At 38.7% G+C, this 26,498-nt stretch overlaps 2 protein-coding genes across 2 annotated transcripts in view; one reads left to right on the forward strand and one right to left on the reverse strand.

Annotated features, from left to right (window-relative positions):
• LOC124612526 (probable asparagine--tRNA ligase, mitochondrial) overlaps window positions 1-4,248 on the reverse strand; it is an 88,756-nt gene extending 84,508 nt beyond the window's left edge. The window contains exons 1-2 of the mRNA XM_047140789.1: window positions 4,056-4,248; window positions 3,376-3,947 (exon numbers count right to left, since the gene is read on the reverse strand). Coding sequence (XP_046996745.1) covers window positions 3,376-3,947; window positions 4,056-4,199 — 716 coding nt within the window. The 5' untranslated portion in view covers window positions 4,200-4,248. The remainder of the gene's footprint in view (window positions 1-3,375; window positions 3,948-4,055) is intronic.
• An 8-nt stretch (window positions 4,249-4,256) lies between these two features.
• Window positions 4,257-22,695, forward strand: LOC124612527 (EEF1A lysine methyltransferase 2). Its single transcript, XM_047140790.1, has 5 exons — window positions 4,257-4,528; window positions 4,611-4,709; window positions 5,996-6,080; window positions 21,471-21,813; window positions 21,902-22,695. The coding sequence occupies exons 1-5, from the start codon at window positions 4,470-4,472 to the stop codon at window positions 21,994-21,996; spliced, it is 681 nt and encodes a 226-aa protein (XP_046996746.1). The 5' UTR covers window positions 4,257-4,469; the 3' UTR covers window positions 21,997-22,695.
• Window positions 22,696-26,498: the final 3,803 nt, after the last annotated feature.

The following is a 26,498-nucleotide window of genomic DNA, read 5'->3' on the forward strand; positions in this document are numbered from 1 at the left end:
AAGGCAGGAATAAAGTAATATAAATCCTTTAGGAGTGAAGTAAATCACAAAGGCAGGGCAGTTGAGGTGAAATGGCTGCAGGAAAGATGTGAAGAAATCGAAAAAATGGATGATCTTTTGGAGGACTGATTCAGCACATAGAAAATTCAAAGCAACCTCCAGGGAAATTAAAAGCTAGGGTGGTAACACTAAGAGTGCAATGAGAATTTCACTTTAAAATGCAGGAGAGAGAGCATATAGGTGAGGGGGAGCACTTGCCTGATGACATGTGAGAAGAAGAAATTTAAGTCAATATGAGTGATATAGGGGATCCAGTATTATAGTCAGAATTTAAAACAGTTCTGGAAGACTTGAGTTCAAATAAGGAAGAATGAATAGATAACATTCCATCAGAATTCCAAAAATCATTGGGGGAAGTGGCAAACAAATGACTATTTAAGTTGGTGAGTAGAATCTATGAGACAGTCAACTTAGCATCAGACTTTCAGAAAATATTATCCACACAGTTCTGAGAATAGCAAGGGCAGATATGTGCAAAAACTATCGCACAATCAGCTTAACAGCTCATGCAGCCAAGTTGCTGACAAGTATAATATACAGAAGAACAGTAGAGAAAATTGAGGATTTGGTAGATGATTATCAGTTTGGCTTTAGGAAAAGCAAAGTCGTCAGAGAGGCAGTTCTCACTTTGCACTTGATAATGGAAGCTAGCTTAAAGAAAAACCAAGACAATCTTATAGCACTGAGACACAATGGGATTGTCAACCCCGACAAAGCATTCATCAACGTAAAATGGTGCAAATGTTCAAAATTCTGAGAAAAACAGGAGTAAACTACAGAGAAAGATCAGTAATACACAATATGTACTAGAACCAATAGGGAACCAAAGATTGGAAGGTAAAGAACAAAGTGCTTGGTTTAAAAAGGGATTAGTCTTTTGTCCCTACTGTTCAATACATAGGCCTGCATCAAAGAAGCAATGACAGAGCTAAAAGAAAGGTTCAAGAGTGGAATTATAATTAAGGATGAAAGGATATCAATGACACAATTTACTGATGACATTACAGGATCTGCTGGATAGAGCAAACAGTCTAATGACCACAGAATGTGGATTTAGAGTAAACAGGTAAAAGACAAAGGTTACAAGATGTGTCAGAAATGACAATAGCAAGAAATTCAACATCAAAATTGGGGATCAAAAATTTAAGGAATTGTGCTATCTTGGATGAAGCAAGGATGACATAAAAAGCAGATTAGCACAGGCAAAGAGGGCATTCTTGACCATAATAAGTCTACTTGTATCAAACATGGGCCCTGATATGAGGAAGAAACTTCTGAGTATATACATTTGGAGCACAGCACTGTATGGTAATGAATCACAGATAATATGAAAACTGGTACACAACACAATTAAAGCATTTGAGATGCGGAGTTATTGAATAATATTGAAAATCAGATGAAATGATAGGGAATGAGATTCACCACAGAATCGGCAAGGAGGAACATACTGACAAGAAGGGCTAGGATGATAGGGCATGTGTTAAGGTATCAGGGAATGACCACTATGGTACTAGAGGGTACGAATTATGAGAGATCTGAATACTTTAAATGAATAATTGAGCACATAGGGTGCAAGTGCTACTTCAGGGATGAAGAGGTTAGCACAGGAGAGGAATTCGTGGTGGACTGCATCAAACAAGCCTGAAGACTAATTTAAAAAAACTTCCTGACAGAATACCTTGTGTTGTACTGCCGACAATTTACTCATGATTAGCATGTCATCCACCACTGTGACATCCAGGGAGCTACTCATGAACTTTGTTGTAATATCCATAATTAACAAAAATATGTAATAATATCCACCACTAACAAAAAATATAAAATTAAATCAGATGATTATTCAATACAGACTGTTGGCCCTGACCAGTGACATAGGAAACATGGAACAAATACCATCGGCAAATAGCAACTACGACATGATATCAGTAGCAAAATTTTCAAATGGAATAAGCTACAGATCAGTCTGTCACCAAAACTAGTTCTTTTCAGTTGTATAGTCCTTGGATTTGACAGCTCGGAACCAAACTGTCACCATTCAGTGTAATCTATACCTTGCACTAGGCTAGAGATCAGTCTGTCACCATAATGAGGGTGTTTCCTCCCCCCCCCCCCCCCCCACACACACACACACACATTCATTGCCTTCACCAACCAACAGTAAAACTCGGGCAAAGAGGAATATTTAATATGAGTTGTCAGCTCTGAACACTGACAAAGTTAATGGTTGCTGTGCTGTCACCTCTTGGTGTGTATACTCACAATTTTGTTATCAGTTGATGAAACCAACAAATGTGCAAGCAAAGAAAAGTGGGTGTGGTGAGACTGATCTGTGGCTTAGCCTGATGATGTCTAGGTTAGGTTGGAGGTGGCAGTTTGGTTGTGAGTTGGCGAATTCAACGAATATGAGAGTTAAAAAATCTAGTTGCAGTGAAAGACTGTTATGTAGCTTCGACCACTTGAAAAAAGTGCTACTGACATCACATTATAGTTGCCACATTGTTTACGGCATTTATTGCAGGTTTCCTATGCCACAGGCCAAAGCCTTTGACTCATATTGAATACTCCTATTTATCCCAAAACTGTGAATATATAAAATATGACATCGCAGCAGCCATTAACATTACATCACTGATCAAAGCTGACAACTCGTAGCACAGTATTTCTCTTGATCCATCACATCTCCAACACACACAACAAACTGCACGAATAGTTCCAAACCTAAAAGCGAGTCTATTGTCCATAACTGCCAACATCAAAATATTTCACTAACAGATCAGGGGGAGAGGGTAATTTTTGTTCTGTGATGATACAATTAATAAGATTATACTAGATTTCCCCATTTCTCTAATTTTAATATCCTAATACAGTACTGACAATGTAATGTTGGGATGCTGATTCATTTCAAACAGCAGAAACAAAGCACACTGGGTAATGTACATACACTTTACCAGGGCCAGTGACAAGGTGGAGTGATGTCTGAACAATGAAGACATACCCTCTGCCAAGCATCTCATGGTGGTTTGCAGGATATAAACGTAGATGTAAAACAAATTTTATTATATTCTCTGTGTTGTTTATATTTTCTGTCTACAGTATCTGTACATGAATGTTGTTATGCTTAGTAACTGCAGGTAAGTTGTTTTCTATATGAAGTCATGACAGGGACAAGATCATATCTTCCCAAAATATGTGCTAAACAAATACAATAGCAATGAACTCCATTGTGAAATCAATAAGAATAGACATTTTGTTCTGGACATAAACAAGACAAATCAGAAATATATACATGTGTATAACTAATGCAATTGTGCTTACCTTAGTACAGCTTCCAAATGTAGCTGTCCTGAAACTGTGAGAAATACTTTAGAATCGAAATATGCTTCTTCTTCACTGCCTCCTGACTTTGACATTTCTTCACGTAACGTTTTGCTTTCAGGCATTACAAGAAAGACTTCTCCTGCACCTTCACAGTCATTAGCTGTTAATATTGGAGTGTGAATATAAAGAAAACCAAGTTTATTGAAATATTTGTGTACACTATGTGACACAGCTCCTCGCATCCGCAGAAGAGCACCAAAAGTAGTCGTTCTTGACCTTAAATGCAAAAACTGACGCACATAATCTGGTGGATATGATTTCCTGGCTGCGAATGGATAACCATCTGTGAAAACACAAGGCCCGATTACTTGAATGTGACTCGCCAACAGTTCCAAATCACCTTTACTATTTGTTTTAAGTAATCCAGATGCTCTCACTGACGCTCCAAATGCCAGTTGATTTGGTTTGTCGCGGGTTGGAATCAAAATCTGCAATCTTTTTACGCAAGAGCCATCATTAATATCGACAAATGTCAAGTCCTTCATCTTTCTCAGGCCCTTTACCCATCCCTAAAATTATATCACAAAATTACACAAGCGTCTCAATGGCCATCAAATAGCTATCTTTTTATATTTTTATTTATTATTTAGTTTATAGGTTATAAGTTTAGATGTTACCTGGACTGTCACACTAGAATCAACGGGTTTACATGTCAAGACATCTGATATGCGTGATATGTGATGAATATAGTTCTTCACAACATTGCTACAGGCGCCTGTGTGATACACGCGCCCCAAATAATTAAACAACAATACTGACATTGCCGGCTTTGCGAAACAAAGACGAATCGATAGTAAACAGATGACAGGTTGCAAACATACACCACGTGTGTCGCGTGAGGTCATTGGAAACTACAAACGTGGGATGTGTTTGGGTAGTGAGATGTTAATAGCGACGAAATGCTGTACCGCGTAGTTTCAAAATTATCACATCGAAACACACCGTCGCACTAACGAAAAGAAAGTGACGATTATATTTCGAAAGACTTATGAGTTGCCTGACAACAAATATTAAGAATTGGGATTAGTAAAATGTCTGGCGAAGACGACAATGAAGAATTGGCTTCCTCGGAGCTTGGAACGATTGAATAGTGAGTAAACGTCATTGATAATATCATGTAGTAAGAAATCACATTACTCTGTTGTTAACTATTCTTTCTTGTTTTTGAATAGCTGGGACAAAACGTATTCAACAGAGATTCAGAATTTTGAAGACCATGGTGACATAGGAGAAGTCTGGTTCGGAGAAGACAGTGCATTGAGGGTTGTCAGGTAGTAATTAATGTTAAAAAATTCTCGTAGATGAAGCCCGTACTTGTGTAAATATGTTACAACAATACTCCGTGAATGAGCAGCAAAATCTTGAGCGTCGTATATATTTAAAGTAATCCGAAAGGTAGTGAAGTACAGTTGGTTTTTGTAGGCAAAAGTGCTTTTTAAATCCCCACTGTAGAACAGCAGCAAACATAATTATGATTTTTTTTCTCAAGTTCCCGACAAGTTTGGTAAGCTATGGAAGTTAGCAATATTATACGCCATTGGAATTGATCATGTAACCTTTGAACATACAGTGGGTACTAGCTAATCTGAAAGTAAAATGCCTTAGCTACTGTCACAACCATTGCATTCCTAGGAAGAAGGAAGGAAGCTTAGAGTTTTAACAACTCATTGCTGGCGAAATCAGTAGAGACAGAAAATGAGCTTGTATTGTAAATAAAATAAGAGGAAAAGAAAACACTTGCTGCCAGTTAACAATAATGGGAGGGTTACAGGCCAACAGTTTCATGCAGTTAAAGTTAGGATAATAGTTGCAGATTATAAGTATTATGAAAGCAAGTTCGAGCCTTGGTCAGTTTATAGAAAACATCAAACATGAACTAATGATTTGAATGAGGGTGATCATGTAGACCCTGCTTATGGATGGTGTAGCATGTAACAGCCTGTCCAGGAATGTGAGAGGTTTATCATCAGGAATGACCTGGACACTCCAGGAACAGCAACAGTTCATGCTGAAGTTGACCCTGCTGCTGCTGTTGGAAAGAGTCAAGACAGGTTAGCAGGTTTTTTAGTGGAGAGAGTAAGGGTGGGCCACAATCATAAATGACTTAATTACTGGAGTAAGAAGTAAGAACATCATTAATGAAACTCCTTCCAGATGTGAGTTAAAGATATATAACAGGTATTTGAAACAAAGCTTGCTGCCTGTAAAGAGAATGTTCTCATTCATTCATCATGTTCCATGTTCCCAACATGTTGGGGAAACTACAGTGATGTTAAATTGAGTAATGTTATATATTAAAATGTAGCACTAAGAGGTAGTTACAAACTGCATTACTAATTAGGCCTAACTACTGTTAAGTCACTATAAGTAAGTTAAGCTTAGGACTGCTCAAGCTAAGTTTAACAAAACATAGGCTAACAAAGGAGTTGCCTCATATAAGAATCCAGATATCATTGTTGGCCTTCTTTGTACTTTGTTTCTGTTTAATATCTTGTCTATTTTCTGTGTTGTGTAACTCGTGTCACTCATTTTTTGTTCTTGGTAATTATTTGAACAGGTGGTTATGTGATAATCCAGCAGTGAAAAGAGATGACAGGATTTTGGATGTTGGCTGTGGCAATGGAATGTTGCTCATAGAGTTGGTATGTTTTAAATATATTTTTTTTTAAAAACTTTGCCAGTAAAATTGCATTAAACCAGCACGAAGAAGGGTGCATGACAAATTTATTGCAGTAAAGTCACAATTGTAACAAGTAAAAAAAGGAAGGAAAATGCTGTAACAGTTTACTTGCTACATATGTCTGTTACATATTTCCACTGATAAGTTATTCAGGACAAGATATGTCCACAATTCCCAAAATTACTTATAAGGCCACAGACTGCCTGTTGGCTTCTCTCTCAGGTTCTTCGGCTGGCATTTGTTTGATGATTTTGGCATTGTGGCAAGTGGCCGGCATTGTCAAAGCATCACATTCCCATGCTGGTGGTGGGCTGACGTCGATCTCATGGGCACAGATTATGTATATCTGGTGTGTCAATGCCTGAGGACTTTTCTATGCTTGTTTCCAATGCCATTTTCCCCTGCTGCGTGCAACAGTCATTCACTGCAGCGTGGGAATCCAGAACTCGTTCACCTTGAGGCTTTCTTCTATCTTGCCTAAGCTGTTGTCATGTTTGCTATAGCTTCTATGAACAAGTGGGTGTGATAGCTCTTCTCTACAGCAAGAACCTCCATGTCAGCAAATTTTATACTATGTGGTCGGTCCCGCACAGTGTGTGCTCTGCCAAGGCTGATTTCTCCAATCACCCCAACCTGCATTGCCACTTATGTTTGGTGGTCCTGGTGTTGATTGATCTGCCTGTCATTCTAACATAGACTTTTTTGCATGTACATAGTATGCGGTATATTCCCAACATTGCAAGTGGGCTTCTTTTCTCTCCTTTGCCGGTCTGAGACTCTCTTTGATCTTCTTTGCTCATTTATAAATAGTCTTTATGCCATTTTTGGATAATATATAGCCAATTCTGTCCATCACTTTGGGAATGTATATCGGAATGGCCATACCCAACATTTCTTTGTCTATTGTGTCACTTCACTAAGTGTTTGGTTCTGTGGACTTCTTATGTAACTGGTAGAGTACCCATTGCTCCTCAGAATATTTTCCGAGCAAGATGAATATGTGAGATGCAGCACCGCAGTTGCAGAATCCAACACATGGAAAGTGTATAGAGGAGCAATGGGTACTCCACCAGTTACATAAGAAGTGTCACAGAACCAAACACTCAGTGAAGTGACACATTGGAAAAAGAAATGTTGGATATGGTCACTCTGATCCACATTACCAGAGTGAAGGACAGAATCGGCCGCTTGTTATGAAAATATGGCATAAAGACTATTTATAAACGACAAAAGAAGATCAAAGAGTGCCTCAGATCAGCAAGAAGAGAAAAGGGACCCATTTACAATGTTGAAAATATACTGCATACCAAGTACATGCAGAAACGTCTATGTTGAAATGACAAGCAGATCAACCAACATCAGGATCACCAAACATAAGCAGCAGTGCAGGGTGGGGTAGTTGGAGAAATCAGCCGTGGTGGAGCATGCATTGAGAGAGACCTACCACATAGTATAAAATTCACCGCCATGGATGTTCTTGCTGTAGGGAAGAGCTAGTTGTGCAGAGAAGCTATAGAAATACACAAACATGACAATAGCTTCAGCAAGAAAGAAGAAAGCCCCGAGGTGAACATATCCTGGATTCCCATGCTGCAGCAATGACAGTTGAAAGTACTAACCGGAGAACTACAGCGGGAATGAACACGAAAAGAGCCCTTGGACACTGATATGTCAGGTATATATAACCTGCAGCCGTGTGGTCGATTCCAGCCCACCACCACCAGCAGTGGAAAGTGAAGCTATGGCAACTACAGCGACTCACGCTGGCAAAACATCAGAAAAATCATCAAACAAATGTTGGTCGAAGAATCCAAGATAGAAGCCAACAGGCAGTTTGTCAACAACTGGCCATAAAAGCCTTTGCAGGTAATCAGTCCTGTCCATCCAACACAACTAATACTGTGAACTACCAATATGATGCTTGCTTTTTCATTTGCAAACGGGACATCTTATCCATCTCTGTGAATATTGATTCATCTACAGTGCAGATAGCAGTAGCAATGTGGCTCAAAAAGCAACAGCAATAAGCAGCAAGGACTGAAAACTTTACAAAGGGCTGTTTGTGAGTCAAGTTGGAGGCAGCCAATGGGTGGACAGTATGTGGTAGCCATTGTGCAGCTGTTAATTGTATACCTCCTCATGTCACTGACGTATGAATTAATCATATGTTTTGCAGTTAAATTTTTACTCTGAGGGGACAAAAAGTCATAGGATATCTCCTAATATTGTGTTTGACCTTTGTTTGCCCATTGTAGTGAAGCAGCTCAACATGGCATGGGCTCAACAAGTCGTTGAAAGTCCCCTGCAGCGATATTGAGCCATGCTGCCTCTATCGCCTTCCATAATTGTGAAAGTGTTGCTGGTCCAGTATTTTGTGCAAGAACTGACCTCTCGCTTATGTCCCATGTCGGGCAATATGGGTGGCCAAATATTTCATTCAAACTGTCTCGAATGTTCTTCAAACCAATCATGAACAACTATGGCTCAATGTCATGGCGCATTGTCATCCATGAAAACTACATCGTCGTTTGGGAACATGAAGTCTGTGAATGGCTGAAAATGATTTCCAAAGATTCCAAGTAGCCGAACATAACCAGTTCCAGTCAATGATTGGTTCATTTGAACTTGAAGACCCAGTCCATTCCATGCAGACACAGCCCACACCATTATGAAGCCACCACAAGCTAGCACAGTGCCTTGTTGACAACTTGGGTCCATTTCTTCATGGGGTGTGTGCAACATTCGAACTGGGAACCCTATTATAAGCTCTTACCAACTGAAACCAGGCCTCATCTGATCAGGCCACAGTTTTCCAGTTGTCTGGGTCAAATCAATATGGTCACAAGCCCAGGAGAGGTGCCACAGGGGGCGTTGTGCTGTTGGCAAAGGCACTCACATCAGTTGTCTACTGCCATAGTCCATTAATGTCAAATTTTGAGCCGGCTGGTGTGGCCATGCGATTCTAGGCGCTTCAGTCTGGAACCGCGTGACCGCTACGGTCGCAGGTTCGAATCCTGCGTTCAAATCCTGCCTCGGGCATGGATGTGTGTGATGTCCTTAGGTTAGTTAGGTTTAATTAGTTCTAAGTTCTAGGCGACTGATGACCTCAGAAGTTAAGTCGCATAGTGCTCAGAGCCATTCGAACCATTCAAATTTTCTGAAAAATGTTGAAAAGGACACTCTTTCTTTGCTGTGCTTTTAATCACCAATTTTTAGAAACTTTATGACTTTGTACAGGATAACAGTACAGATCATGCATTGCAACACTTCAGTCATAGTATTAAGTATAAAGAATAATGAAAATCATTTGGCATTGCAATTAGTATCTGTTACTTTCACTTAAATACAGTTCCATTGGGGGGGCGGGGGGGGGGGGGGGGGGAGGTCAGATTTGATGAACTTCAAAGTCCTTGGGTAGTATATAAAGAGTTGAATCTCAACTTAATTTTTTCTGAAGTGTACACATTGCTGGTAGCCATCACTTACACACACCTTTCACTTTCACCACTACAGTGAATTGGTAAATAAAAGCTATGTGTATTGTTCCTCAAATAGTTGTAGTTGATCTGTAGATCAGAGCTGTAAACAGGTGAGAGCTGAAAACAGTTGTCAATCATTCTTCTTGATGTATTTCACAGTTAAATGTCTCTTTAGGGTAAAGAATTACAAGAGGCAGCGTTGGTGCACAAATGTGCTAAAATATCCTTATTCCGTTATTGTAAACTCCGCTGAAACAAAAGAAAAGATGCAAGCAGTAATGAGGTATGCATTAATACCCTTTTACATAGATACTGGTATATAATTGTTTCATAAACAAATCCAAATACAAAGAAGAAAATTGTATGTTTAAAACTCTTCCGTCTCGGATATAAATTTATTTGCTGTGACATCTTAATCCAAAAACAGAATGAGTTTTCTTAAAGGTGACAGATAAGATTTTTTCACAGCAGTTATTGTCAAGTTTATACAATCATGCACTGTGACTTTATAATGATCTGACATTCATTGCTCTGATAACGTTGGAGAGGGGAACCCAAACAACATCTTTACTACTCAGCCATGAAAGGAATTGTGATTCAGTAAGAGACATGCAGTTAATCTCAGCTTCTTGAAATTCACGTGATACCTTGGAAATATGCCCAATACATCACTTTTTGTTGTATTTGAAAGCCACATACTGTTCGACATGCAGTTGTTCCCACAAAGCACTTTCATTAGCTTCTATAGCAACAATGCTCTCATTTGCATCTTTTGAGTCTCTTCACTAGAGCATTGACTAGAAATGCATGGTGTGATGGTATTTGTGGAACTGTGCCCATTGTACTGTAACTGTGTTCCAAGAAACCTACATACAGTTCAGTCTCTTGCAAAGAAACAAGATTAACTAAAATAAGTATTTCATGCAAGTAAACCTTCATGTTATTTACCAAGACAGAAATGTAATCTTTCCTTCCTTGCACAGACTTGAAAAATCAACATATTGATAAAACCTCACTACATCTTGTTTCACAATTTCAGGTGACTTCTTTTAACCATTCCCGTGTTCTGGAGAGATCGTTACACTACTACTGCCTTTAGATTTTCTTGTTACATGTACCATGAGCTCTGAGAGATCAGCAGTAGATCATACTCTGACAGTGATCCATGAAGGTGGAACCAGTGAAAACCTGAATCTATTCACTGCGAGTTGAACTCTACATTTCTGAGTGAGGAGTTCCATTACATCAGAAAAATGGTTGCACTGTTGATGTGGGCACTCTAGAGAATTGACATGGGCACTCCACTGAATACAAGGCATTAATACGTTCTTTGTTTCTTTGCAGGATATCAAATTGTATAAAAGGTTCGTGGATCACATGAGCAGTACAATGAGGCCAGTTCCTGGAACACGATCACACCATGTGTTTCTAGTCATTGCTGCTAACACCATTCTAATGGAGAGACTCAAATGATACAAATGGGAACAGCACTGTTGCTATGGAAGCTCATGAAAATGCTTTGTGGGAACAACTACAAGTCAGGGAGTATGTGGCTTTCAAATGCAATGAAAACTGGTACATGGTTCCCAGTTATCATACAAATTTATAGAAGTTGAGAATAACTGCATGTCTCCGGATGAATCATAATTCCTTCTCTGGCCCAGTAGGAAAGATGCTGTTTAGGCCCCCTTCTCCAATGTTATATTAATGTGAATGTGACATCATTACAAAGACACTGTGCACTTTTATATAAACCTGACAATAACTGCTATGAAAAAATTATATCTGTCACCTTTAAGTGAACTCATTTTGTTTTTGGATAAAGATGTCAAGGAAAATAGTCATATGCAAGGTGGAAGAGTTTTAAAAATACGATTTCCAGCTTTTCATTTAAATTGTGTATGAAACTATTCTTTGCAGAATTTTTATGTCTGTATATACCACTATATATGTAAAAAGTTATTAATGTGTCTCATTGCTGCTTGCATATTTTCTTTTGTTTTCACGGGGTCCCAGGTTTGATTCCCGGCTGGATTGGGGATTTCTCTGCCCAGGGACTGGGTGTTTGTGTTGTCCTCGTCATTTCATCATCATCATCATCATCGTTAGTGACAGTGGCTAGATTGGATTGTGTAAAAATTGAGACTTTGTACAGGCGCTGATGACTGTGTAGTTGACCGCCCCACAAACCAATCATCATCATTATCATTCCTCTTTGTCGTTGTCAGATAATCAGTCTGTCACTATCACTGGCTCTCACCTACTCCCACTTACTCTTTCTCTTTATTCCTTCCCCCATGGCACTGCCTTCTTCACTCTTTTGCAAGCACTTTTCTGCCACTATCAGCTGTGGTCCACTGCAACTGTGTCCTTCTCTTTCTCTCATGCTGCCGTTGTCTCCTTTGCTATTTCTATAACACGACCACTGTCTACTACCTTCCAGTATTTATTAGTTTTCCATCAGTTTACCACTACCACTGTCTTCTTCTCTGTCAGCATAAAAAAGCACGAATATGTTCACATGTCAAAAATTTTGGGAAAACTTTAAAAGATACGGAGGAAGGTAGAATGAGACAGCTTGTGCCCCACTTTTCAGTCAGAATCTTCTAAATAAACAGGAACACATTTGCATTTCTTGTGGCCCAATAGAAGCATTCTTCCATTTGTTCCCTTTTTTTCCTCGCTGCAGGAGAGCGCGTAACTCATATGAAAAGAAATGTATTAGTGAGTATCATTTAGATAGTTTACTTACACGAAATTGAAGTAACGCAGAAGTAATTTTACACCTCAGACCAGATTTTACTTGCAAAATCGTTTTTCATTTGCTTCAGTACTACGACCTGGGGTTCCCAGATGATAACGGAGACACAGTACAGCTTATTTCTCCATGCTGCATCACATTATAAATTAGGCTACATTTTTGCCTCACATCAAATTTTATGTGCATATTTTACGTGTACAAGTGGGGTAATTTTGAACCTCTGTACCTTGGAAACATAAAGATATCAAGAAAAATTTCAAGGTTGTGTGAGATAAAGATATTATGAATATATAAAAAAAAATTCCAGGCACTTGCTGTACATAGCCATCTTGGAATCCTCAGCTGAGTTTTGGTCTGCTGGTTAAAAAAAAAAAAATCCTTTTGTGGGGTTTTCTGAGCAACTGCCCATGAATTAATGATGCCTCTGTAAGTACCATCAAGCCCACCGTAGACCACATAAAATACAAAAAGAACCAACCAATATGCTCTATTTGCTTAAGCCGGGGGAAGTAGGCCTATGTAATATTCATACTTTTGATCCTGTACTGTAGGATGGTGACATTAAGATGATCCTTCTCTTGGGTATACAAATGGTCCCCAGATCAAGGGCTACCAATAACACTTGACCCTGACTTTTTATTGCAAGTGGAACCTGAGGTATGAGCACCGGAAAATCCCGTTTTCTTGCGCAGTGTTTCCGTCCACATTAGGCATGTATGCTGTGTAAGAATTTAATGATTCTTAGAGAGACCTATGCGGGGGGGTGGGGGGGGGGGGGGGGGGGGCAATTGTGTGTTTCACACAAATTCCTTATTGCTCAGTTCCAATGAATAAAACATAGTGGTGTACTTCCAGCTGTACAGTATTTCAGTGCTTGGTCCAGTCATCTCTTTCATGTGCTGAGAGTTGTGCTGTTTTGTGTACTCACTGCCTGGACTCCAACCAGAAATGAAATATGATGAGACAGAAGTTTCTGGGGCAGCATGATTAGGGAGCCTGTCGAAATAAAAACGTTAGAAAACCAAATAAACAGGGATGGTGGTTTCAGCCTGAACATGGTGTGAGGTCTGTCACTGGCCATCACATTCTTCTCAGCTGAGAATCACTGAGAGAATGTACTTTTTATGAAATATCACTGAAGATCCTGAAAACAATACAGCAGCAAACGGTGTAGTGGGCATCAGGAGTTGACTCACAATCATCTGTCAACCAGTAAAGCCCTACCCCGAGTTCTTTAAAGAATAAAACTGCCGTGTATGTAACAGCTTCAAACAATTGATTACTTTACAAATGAATGAACATGTTAAATATTCGAAGTCAAGGACTTAAGATGCAAAAATTTAGGAAAATGTTTGCAGTTGTGTTTAAAGTTCATCAGAAAATGTTAAGTGCTCTCATTTTCAAATACAGAATGAATACAGTGCAGGTAATTTGCACCCATTTTAAGGAAAGACTAGTTCTTCACACTTTTCAATGTTTAAGACATCATATCTCCTGAGCTATATGTCATATAATCATATAATTTTGCAGGTAGCCTATATTCAGTGGTATATGTTCATACCATCTGCAAAATCTACTGCAAATAGAGTTAGTAGTAAAGAAGTAATAAATTAAAACCTCATGCCTTACGCTGAAGTTTTCTGTGTGAACAGAAAAAATGTAGGAATCGGTAAACTTTTTTCACATTTGCAGGGGAGTCTGAGTAAAAGTTTTGTGAAGGTTTCAAAATTATGCATAAATTTTGTTGGGAACTGCTAAGTGCTCCCATTCTCAGATACTGGATGAATACAGTCAGGGTAATTTGCACACTGTGAGCTATGCCACCTGAAGACATAAACACAGTTACTAACAGTAATACCTGTCTTACTGTGTTAAATCTTTAACATAAGATGATATCTCTTAATGGATAAATTATGACAGCATGTTGAATTTTTAAATTCGGTCAGTCATCATATGAAATACTGAAAATCAATTTTTCCTTGTCCCTGGAATCAATTAGATAGCCAACCTGCAACTGGGGCTGCTACCGTGAAGCGTGAACTAGGTTAGCTGTTTAGTAATATAGATAGTGGTATGAAATCAACAACAGTTCGCATTCTGGTTGCATTCTAGGCAGTGGGTACACACGACAGCACAATTCGCAGCACCTGAAGATGATGACTGGGTTGGTCATCAAAATATTGTGCATAAGATGAAAACAACTCGGTTGCTGAGAAACTGTGAGAGATCACATCAATGAATACTTTATTTATCTTAGGTTCCACCCCTCCCTCCCCCTCAGCCCCTCAAAAAAATGTAGTGCTTGTAGTATGGAGTCATGCTCCGCAACCATAAAGCTTGCCCCTTTTAGTAATTTTAATAATCCAAATTTGTACAAAATTGGAAAGTAGAAAGTGCTTATAATAAAGCGTGTTGTGTGGATGTTTATCAGTATGGATTAGACATATGTACCAGAATTTGCAGCAATGCTAGTTGACATTCAGGCATGCATTTGTACAGCCTTTGCACAGTTTATCAAGAAACGATACAAAGACTTTGAGATAAGTTTGATTGCTTGCTTGACGTGCTTCATGAAGTGAACAAAGTGATCATTTTGTGCATACTGGAAGAACAACTTGTGGGTCTCTCTTGTACTTCCAATACCAGTTTCATTGGAACGTATTATCTTGTACAGTAACAATTATTTTTAAGAAATAAAGTACATGATTTAGACTTGGCCTGTATAGAGCATTCATTACGTAAACTAATTTCCTCACTCCGACTCCCATTGCAAACTGGTAATAGTAATCACTAGTGACCAGATTATATGCATTTACATGTTGCATATTTGGCTCCTTTTCCCAGTTATTGCGCATTTTAACTAAAAACTAGTGACGATGAATATTTTCACTCTTTGTTTACAATATTTTAAAAATTTAGACAGACGGTCTCTAGCTTGATCTAGTTTTGATGTCTTACAGACTGACCGTGACCTAGAACTGCATGCAATCGCTGACTGAGAGGCCACTGTCGTCATTACAGAAGAGGAACAGGACCAGGCAGATAGTCAATGCTCCTTCGTCCGCACCCCCCGTTAATCCCCTCCACTGTCATATCATACGCGTCGGCAACGATTAAATTAAACTACGCAAGCTTGTAGTCGCTCATCCATTGTGTCAGTTTAGCTTTCTATTTACTTGTACACATTTGAACATGTTTACGATGTGTAGTGTGTAACATGTCGTGTGCCATGTCTCCTGAAAAAAGAAACGACGTTTCATGGGTAACTGACCATCCTGTAACATTTACACTTGATGGAATTGTTTTATATTGTCAAGTTTGTGAGAAAAAAGTGAGCATGTCAAGACAAGTCTTCATATCGCAGGAATGCAGAAGACAGGACCACGACAACAATTTCTGACAACAGCAAGTTACAGTAACAACGATTTGTCCAAAAGTAACCAAAAAAGTTGGTTTAACATGGATCTATGCGAAGCAGTCATTGCAAGCAATATTTGTCTTCATAAAATTACAAACCCTATCCTCAAAGGGTTCTTGAACAAATATTGTTTAAATCAAAATATACCTACCAGATGAATCAACGCTGCGTAAAAATTACATACCGACAATTTACATAAATGTTCTGGAAAAAATATGCAATTAACTCAAGGACAGCTTTATCTGGATTTCAGTTGATGAAGCTACAGACACTTGTGGCCATTACATTGTAAATTTAATTGTCAGTGCTTTAATTAGTGCCTTGTTCTTCCTATTTAGCAGCCTGCGAAGAACTTGAAAAAGTAAATCATTCTAAAATTGCCAGATTTGTGAATGAGGGTATCAGAAAAACATTTCCAGAACCTTCTGCAGATACGAGTAAAAGGGTGTTCGTGTTTATTTCAGATTCTGCTCGCTATATGATCAAAGCAGGAAAAGCCCTCCAAGTATTTTGTCCCAATTTGACTCATGTGACCTGCTTTGCTCAGTGATTACATCACCTTGCTGAAGAAGAATGCTCCATGTTTGTGAATGTAAATAAACTGATTTCATCCACAAATAAATTGTTTCTAAAGGCTTGTACTCACTTCAAGACCTACAAAGAAAAACTTGTACTTTTACCTCCCGAACCAGTGGTAACTCGTTGGGGTACGTGGGTCGAAGCTGTGTTGTTTTAGTTTTACAATGAACGTTTCAAGGCCATTAGAGGGATAGTAAACAAATTTTATAGTGCAGACCAATCGCAAGCACCAGGTTATGCAGCCACCCACCATCCACTTACTTTGTCACCAATACCAGCAGGCTCCAAACTGAGCTGGCTTGGTACTTATGCTCCAATGGGTCACCTGCTATGTGACTACATGCTCCTTGGTGGGCCATGAGTTCGATCCTGTGCCAGCTTGCTGGCATCAAGGCTTTGTTGCAGGCATACACGGTTTCTGACTGTTTCTCGGGCTGTTGGGCCTTCGTGGCCTGTTCGGGCGAAGTTTTAGTTTTTATTGCTCGGGTGGGCACGAGCCATCATGCTGTGTACCACAGTTTAAACACTATCTATCCCAGGCTGTGGTCACAGATCGGCTGAGCCATGAGGAGCTGCTACAGACATCCCTCATGAGCAGTGCGACACATGCATCTGGCTTCTCCAACCATTTGTATGTCAGCAGCTACGACTTCCTGCATGTGTTGTCTGCCAGGCAGGTGAAATGCTGACATCGACACGCCACACACCGGGACCAACAGCCTTCTCTCCATCTTTGCTTCCAACCTTGTAACTGACATGAATAATGAACTATTATAACCAGGCTTGTTTTACTGACAGTTGCCATACAGTTCCTGTCACCTCCATCAACACACCCGCAGCCCATGCCCAGGAAGAGGCGGAGGGGGACTCTCCTCCTTCCTGATTTGCTATCAGCTGATTCACCTGTCACTAGATGTCATGCCTTGACCATTTGATGATGTGATCCACGTTTTATACTAAAAATGTTTTATAACATTGGACCAGCTTCAATCCTACTGCTTGCACAATAATGTGAATATGCAGGTCAACATGAGAGAGACTGGGAGGAAGTGAGTAGCGCAGTTTCAATCAGGATTGTATTTTACTCCTTTTAATGTCTGACATTATATCCACATTGGTTTGTAATTGGCATAATCCGTATAAGTTCACGCAGGGGGGTTACCTTCATAGCCTCGGATGTTTTTGAATTTAGCACATGTTAAAATTCAGGAGTAAGTAAGAAACACATAGTTTTTTTGTTTTCTCGAAAAAATTCCTGCCCCAAGATACAGGCCTCCAATGATGACACTGCGAACACCATTTTGAATATGCGAATTTCGGAAACATTTTTAAAATGCTGTATCTCTGTAACAGTTGTAGATATTTTATTAGAGATTTTTTTATTTGAAAGATAATTACTTTATGATTACAAAGGTATTCTCAGTTTGGACACATCTGTCATTCTTTTACTGTCACCTTTTGAATTTTTTTTATTATTTAAAGAAATTATTCTTTTTTTTTCTTAAAAAATGCCAATCCATATTTTTTTTTCTTTTCCTTTAATTGATGAGTACCATGTAGTACTATATTCTCTGTAAAGGACAGCTTCCGCTTGTAAGTCCTTTCTGAATTATTATTGCCATATTTGCCCAAGTATAAGATGACCCACTCCCCCCATTTTTTTAAGACGCTCCTTGAGAAAATTTCTTTTGGACATGTTTTGACTAATCAAAATTAAAATCTGTTTTATTGGCATAAAGAACCTACTAAAAAGTTAACATTATACCTGTTCTATGTTTAAAGTCATTTATTGATTGTCTACATTTTGACACTACTAAGAGAAATAAACAAAAAGTAATGGTTTACATTAATTTTCAGGCCGTTTTCTTTTCTACCTCTATCGCTTTCTGGCCCTGTTGTCCGTGATATCAGTATTTTTTAATCATCATCACTCTTCATTGTCACAAATGTTTGGTTGGTTCTTCCAAATATGTTGAGATTTATGAGGTTGTGGTTATGGTGGGACCTGAGAACACAGCTGTTTTTAGCTGGATATATATCAGATTTTGCTTGTGTACTGACATGAGAATGTTATAATGTCTCTTGCTTCCAAACATGTCGTCTGCTCACCACTCTCTCATTGGGTATGCAGAACCATTAGCTGACACACCCCATTTCGTTCCTGCGTTGCAGCAAGAAGCATATAAGTGTGCAAGTCTAGGCTTTCACTGTCCCCTGCATTGAGTATTTGTCCAATTTTAAAGTCATTTCAATTCAGGCTACAAATAGATTCTGGCAGACTACAGTTTAAACACGGCAGATGTTCATGGAAAGCCGAAATACACAGTACAAATTCCTATGGTTGCCAGTACAACCCCCTACCCACAGTCATCTTAGCTCTCAGCCAAGCTGCTCCCCTTCTGTAGTGCTGAGCTTGAGCAACTGTGAAAAACTACAGTATCTTCTAGGGTGGAAGTGATATGTAACAACACTGATTAACACACAAATAAAAGATTGCAAGTACGTTTCAGACCCATTCTCGAACTCTCTCTTGTCCCATGATCTAGTGTTGTCTATTGGTACTGTCTCCACGGTCAGTCTCGCTGCTGTATTTTATTCGATAACAATTGAGTCAGTTTAATATTATGTATTTCCTGGGTTATGCATTTCATTCTGGTTAATTTTTCTTCTTGTTTCCACTGAATATCACCATTATGTTCTAAAGCTGACTAAAAGCTGCTGACAATTACACTTGGCATTCTAATATGGGAACAGTGACCGAATTTCTCATTTGCAATCCACTTAGTAAATAACTACAGTCTCTTGTAACAAAATAAAATATTAGTCTGGGTACTGAATCAAGAAATGTTTTTTGATGGACAACATTTCCATTTCTGAATGTTACCTTTTTTTAAAAAGCGGCATTAATGTTTGCAGACGGTACCCATACATGTATGAGGACATTTATTGCAAACCTGTTCAGATAAAACATAAGTTTGCAAGATGATATAATTTAATGCTATTTTCCCCTATGTTTCACAAAATTGTCGAGTTTTAACCAGAGCAATAGACTGTAGTGGCTAATTCATAGTTTCTTGCGTATCTCTTGCTCTAGTGTCATGCGAATCAATTAATGTGATTGTTCGAATAACATTGATACTATATCAAATGCTTCAGCTTATTGGGAAATCTCAAGCCTGTTAGAATAGTAGTATTGTTTGCTGAGCCCTGTCATTCTGAATTCTTCTAAATAAATCTGCATGAGAACTCAGTAGCCAAAGCTTCATTTGTTTATTTCTCTCTCTCTCTCTCTCTCTCTCTCTCTCTCTCTCTCTCTCTCTCTCTCTCTCTCTCTCTTTTTAAAAAATCCCTTATTTTCTGGTATGGCTTTCTGTGCAGATAATTTTCTGCTGCAGTACTTGTTACTCCTTGAATCACCATAGATTTTTTTCTATTCAGTTTCTCATTGGCCTCATTTCTTTTTCCACTACTGCCCTCTATTTCCCTTTTTGTTGTAAAGTATAGTGTTTTAAAATTCCTTTGCTGTAATCATATCATACTCTCATTTTATGCCTTCTTTACTCTCACATTTCATAACACTTTTTTATTTCTTCTCTTGGTGCTGTTTGTATTCCTTCAAGACACTCTGTAAGTTCTCCCAGACTTAAAGTGAATCTCTTTTGTGCAAGTCTGTTGTGTTCTTGCTTTCCTGATATTCTACTCTCTTTACTTTTCTCCTCATCAGAACTTCAGCAGACACCCCCCTCACACACACACACACATACCTCCTCCTTCCACTGAATTCATAACACATCCCCAGCAGTTAATTATTACCACCAAAGATCTGTACTGTTGCTACTGTTAGTGAATTTCATATTGCCTTATTTGCTCCCTGCGAAAGTGTTGCAATTGCCAATGCAAAATTTCAGTATGAACACTTCAACTGATACTCTATACTCTACCAGCGTGTTTCTATGAGCCTTTGTCTTCTTATCTGTGAACTATGCTGCCAGTTATTATGGAATGACATACAGTCAACACGAAATCAGCACCATAGTTTTCTCAGACACGGAACACTTGAAAAAACACTTGAAAAGGATAAGTCTGTGAGTACCCTAGACCATTGATGGCATCTACATCTGGTAAAAATTAAACCAGTAAAACACAGCACAGTCCAGTACACAGTAAAGACACATGGCTACTACAGTTCTACCATAAGCAGCGTGTTCACTCGCTAACATTGGCAGCAGTTGCAAACAAGTCAATATTGGCCAATATCGTCTAATTGTTGCTATTTTTTTCTGCTCCTGGCAGCGCCAGCATGGCGAGTTATTATTGTCATGGACAGACTATACGTACACTAGGAGAGGAGTAGCAGCTTGAAAAGTAGCGTAATTTTTCTGATGTTTTATATGTGCGTGTATGTTACCTTTTCATATGTTTTTGTTTGGTAATTGAAATACATAGCAAATATCACATAATGTGAATTATGCAATATTAGACTTCTGTTAATCCCAAGTGCTGTACTACTTTTTTTATGTTGTTGCATACTATAAGAAAGGACCACACACACACACACACACACACACACACACACACACACACACACTGTTTTATTAATTTGTAAATGAAAGTACTTTCCTGTCTCCTGCAAATATTCTAGTTTTGAAGATCTGTTCATTTGCTGTGATTGTTAAATAAGTATTAACTCTAAGTAGCCTATATAAACTCTAAGTAGCGTATATGAGTTCTTGTTTCTGCAGCCCATGGTCTAGTGGTTTGTGTTGCTGCCTCCAGGTCATGGGATCCTGGGTTCAATTCCTGGCCAGGTCAGATATTTTTTGCTCAGGGACTAGCTTTTTGTGTTGTCATAATCATTTTATCTCATCTTCAGTGACTCGCATCTCACCAAAGTGGCGTCAAATAGAAAGACTGGTATCAGGAGACCGAACAACCCCAGACAGTGTATCTCCTGGCCAATAATGCCATATAATAATTTCATTTCATCAGTTCTTGTGTAAAATATGTATTCTATATTTTGTTCTTCCGGTATATTTCACATCTGTAAGGATTGCATTGCCATGAATCTGTGGAATGAACGGAGTATGTTATCTAAACTGAACATTATTTTTTCAGGCTCGTGAAAAGTTCTGTGATCTGACAGGCATTGATTACTCCCAGAATGCCATTGAACTAGCCAATGCTGTTGCAAGAAAGCAGAATATTGATATTAAATATTATGTCTGTGACATGTTGGCAAATTACGACGAGCTAATTGAGGGTGGCACATTGCTGAAAGAGTATGACATTGTTTTAGACAAAGGTACATATGATGCAGTTAGTCTACATCCAGTAGATGCTAAGAAAAAGAGAGAAAAATATATTGAAAACATCCACAGGATACTGTCGCAAACTGGAATGTTTGTTATAACATCCTGTAATTGGACACAAGATGAACTAATTTCTCATTTCAAAGCAAGTAAGTAGCTTCATGAAGATATGCATTCTTCGATTCTGTGGAGAGTGGTGAATGCTAAAATTTCATGAGTTGATAATCTTATTTTCAGAATTTGAACTCCTTGATATCATCCCAACACCAAAATTTCAATTTGGTGGGAAAACTGGCAGCCTGATCACATCTCTCGTTCTTCGGAAATGCTAAATATTGTGCCTGTAAAAATGTTTGCAGTGAATTTGATGCTTTTTTTATGTTTCTATTAAAATATTACAAAGACAAGTAAGAATATAAAGCAATTTCATGCATATGTAATGGATGTTATAAAAATTCTTTGTGCAATTATTTCTTCTTAGTAACTTTATTTTTAAACATTTGCTTGACAATAAGATGTTCCTTAGTTGATTTGCTGTTTATTTTAAGTGTATGTTTACTTATTGCTGTAACGTTACATGTGTTTCATGTATTTGTTGTATCACACAATTTAGTGAACAAAATATTGTTATTCATTGTAAATGCAAGTTATCATTGAGTGGACAGCAAGGTGAGGTAGTCAGTACAGAACTTGTACTTTTTAAGCAGAAATTTTTTCTGAACACAATTATCTCCCTTTTGTAGGCAATTCACTCTGATAATGGAAGACATCTTTCAGAATTTGAGTCCTGGTCTGGCACACAATGTTCATCACAGCATGTACCCAATTAAATGATAAAAATATGTAATCCCATAAGATTTTCTTTCTTTAACTGAATGTGAAAGGCAAAAATGAAATGCTTCATAATTTTTTCTAACTGAAAGCAAAAAGTGTATGTAGTTATGCTCTTACTCACCTATTTATATCTTAATACATGCCTTTTCCCATCCAGTCTTGCCCTGTACTCTCCCTCCCTCCCCCCCTCCCCCTCCCATCCCATCCCATCCCACCTCTCTCTCTCTCTCTCTCTCTCTCTCTCTCTCTCACACACACACACACACACACACACACACACACACACACACAACACACACACACACCTTTTCTTATTGCAACTGTGAAGAAAAGGAATATTTAACTCCATACTTTTAGACATTCATCTTGTTTCTTTTTAGCTTGATCATGTTGTTGCCAGTCTTGGACTAATTTTTGTACACTCTAGGGCATAGCGAATGCATTAAAGTGTCGGAAATATATGCACCTCCATACACATTAGTGTGTGTCTGCAAAAGAGTTTTCGTAGTTCACTGCAATAATTTTTGTTATTTAGTTCCTCTTTATTTGGACAATTTAATATATGCAGTCTCAAAGTGAATAGTAGACTTCTAGGAGATCCCTGATACAACATATTTAACACAGTTTATACAGTCGCTGCTAAAAATATTGTGATTACAAAATCAAACTCTCCTGTTTGCAAGTAGTTTTATAGGCAAATTATTTTGCTAGTTTGTACACATTTAGAGTGAAACTTAATCCAGTTGAAAGGAAGTAGATAAACTTTGTAGTGAGTATGTGACATTTGTTCGGTTATCAATCTCAGGAGACATGTTATTGCCTTGCAATAATTAACTCAGGTATTTACTGTAGAAAACTCTTGTTGTCAGATTGTTGCAGTGTTGTGAATATACTATTTATTTCTGCAGTTTTGCCTGTAGCTTATTCTGCACCATAAAGTGTCTTACACAAATGCAGACTGAAAAGGCTGCACATTATTTATATAAAATGGCTGTTAACTTATTACCACATGAGCCTTTTTACAGTATTCTACTTTTTTTATTATATGTAGATTTCACTAAAACTATTTTGTACATGTTTGTGACTATCTGTAATGTTCTTTTTCATAAATCACAAATAAAATGCACCAACAAAGCAAAGCATTGTGATAATTCTGAGAAACATGTTGTTTACCATTGTTTGAGGATTTTTGGTGTACTTAAATAATTTGTAACTTAAAGGAAACCTCCCAGGGGGGCTCACACTTAGATACGTACATGGTGAACATGGGGCCCCAAAGCATTGCAATACTATTTCCTTTCCTGTGTTACAATTTTACATTCTGTATCTTTCCGCAGACTTATTTGTTAGAACAGATTCCTGACTGACAGCCTAGCTCCTTCACAGGACATTGATTATGTCTTTTCCTACTTTCTTCCCATTATTTTACACCACATATTTCAGTTAACTTATGTTCGGTCAGCTCATCTGGGACTGACCTCTGCCTTTCCAAAAGTTGTTTACAGATAGTTTGGGTTATGTGGGTAAGGTTGCCCAATACTCAGCATGGTAGCCAGTCCATCTTGGATGGGGAGTCATTGGGTACCCGTACGGTGGTTATCCCCTGACCATGCAGTGATTGCACTATTGATGCCCAAGCTATCACATCACCTTGCATGCTGAGTACCTGTCCATTTGAGGGCACTGGCTATAGAGCAGGTGGCCTTTGCTCTAGCTGAGTGGAGCCCTCGCTTGAAGTAGGTGGCATCAGTGTGGAAATTTGGTGTCATGAAATGACCAAAGCTATCAGCTGATGGCCTTGAAGCACCCACAATGTCTTCAGCAAGATCACAATTCAGTGCAGACCATTACACCCAGAGTAACTGTCCCTCCTTGGCCACACCTCGCAATGAAAACAAAACCAGGTAACACTTTGCTAAGCCAAAGTTCTATGTGAAGAATGTTGAAAACATGTTTGGTGAGCTCTCTTCTCTTAGTAAATTACAAAGAGGTTTCATCTCCATTAAGGCAGAAAATCTCCCTGGCATTACTATATTGTAAACAACTGATGATGTGCCTGTTACAACAACATTCCATAAGAACATGAACATGGTACAGGGATTAATTTTTCGCCAGGACCTAACACTGTAGATGGATGAAGATCATCATGAACTCATGGAAAGGTGAGGGATCCGCTTCGTATGTCAGGACCCACCAGTCAACAGATTTGATGTCAGCACATTCGTCCCGGCTTTTGAGGGGGCTTGCTTCCAGAGAAGGTTGAAATCATGGTTTACCAGTGTGGTGTGAACTGTATTTTCCACTCCCAATGCGGTGCTTTAAATGCCAGCACAGGATGTATTCAATCTGGAAAACACCTGGGAGAAAACCTGGCAATTTTGTAGAATTCTAGGAATCTTTCATTGTTTTAGTTTTGAGTCAAATTTTTGTAATTTTGGCTGGTAAGAACTAATACAAAGAATATTACTGTATCCTGCTATTCTGGAATAATACTGGATCAATAAAACATGAACGAGAGAGAAAAACGAAAATAAAACTAAAATTGCAAAGAAATGTGGCCACTGGCTGTGTAAGCAGTAGCAGCCAGATGCTACCTGGAAAAATTTTACCAGTGCGCTCAAGATGCCAGATTCACGCATGCGCAGTGGCCCAGATCTTGTGGTGTGAGTAGGGTGGGGGGGAAGTGGAGTGCCTAATTCATATTCTTGAGGAGTTCACAAAGTGCCTAGCATCCAATGCAAGCTGATCTATCCATTACTCATATGATTTTAAACACATACTTGTTGGCTTTTGAACACATTCTAAATTGATTTCTGAATGAATCTAAGTTGACTTTTGAATGCGTGCAGTGTATTTGATGTGTCTGCCAGGGGAATACTCATTGCATCTAGAAATAAACTTTCCTGCAGACAAAAGAGGATGGGGCTATACAAGCTGAGAGGAATAAAGTCGAATGGATGAATGCCAATCGCTGTTTGTCAATGTGGTTGATTGGGTTTGTGAGTGATCACCGTTGCTATGATTAATAATGAAATCCATAGATTCAAACTACCAGAGTGGAAATAAATGACTAACAGAAATCACAGGTAAGAAAGATTATGCATTATCGTCTTGGTGTATCCAAGAAAAAGAAATTTTGACAGAAAATTCTTGGTCAGATCACTACACTAATTAGGGCCAGTTGCACAGCCCCAGGCTAGCAACCGCTTAAGTTCTATGTACATCTACATCATACTCCACAACCCACCTAGTGGTGTGTGGTGGAGGGTACTTTCGGCACCATTATCTGATCCCTCTAACCCTTCCACTCGCGAATAGTGCGTGGGAAGAATGATTGTCGATAAGGCTCTGTATTGGCTCTAATTTTCTCCTTGTGGTCAATGTGCAAGATGTATGTGGGGGAAAGTAATATGTTATCTGACTCCTGGAAAGTGCTGTCCCAAAATTTCAATAGTAAATCTCTGTAATGCACAACATCTCTTTTGTAATGTCTGCCAGTGGAGTTTTTTAGCATCTCCGTAACACTTTCTCGCCAACTAAACAATCCCGTGACGAAATGCACTGCTCTTTGTTGGATCTTCTCTAGCAGTTCTACCTGATAGGAATGCCAGATAGATGAACAATACTCAAGAGTCGGGCGAACAAGTGCCTTATAAGTTACCTCTTTCGTGGATGAGTTACATTTCCTTAAGATTCTTCCGATAAATCTGAGTCTGGTGTCTGCTTTTCTCTCCATCTATTTTATATGGTCATTCCACTTTTTCCTATGCATGCGCAATATGTTACATGTATTTACATTCAGAGCGAACTGCCAGAGTCAGCACCATTCACCAATTCTCTGCAGATAATTTATACTAGGAAGCCACCCTACACAAGGATATTAACAAGACTTAAGCAGAAACAAAAACTAAGATTCATTTTCTAACCACTAGTCTACACAGTAAAATACACACATACAGTTCACTTCTTTGCAGAAGCATGTGAACAAAAAACAAACAAC

The sequence above is a fragment of the Schistocerca americana genome, chromosome 4, assembly GCF_021461395.2.
Source record: "Schistocerca americana isolate TAMUIC-IGC-003095 chromosome 4, iqSchAmer2.1, whole genome shotgun sequence".
NCBI lineage: Eukaryota > Metazoa > Arthropoda > Insecta > Orthoptera > Acrididae > Schistocerca > Schistocerca americana.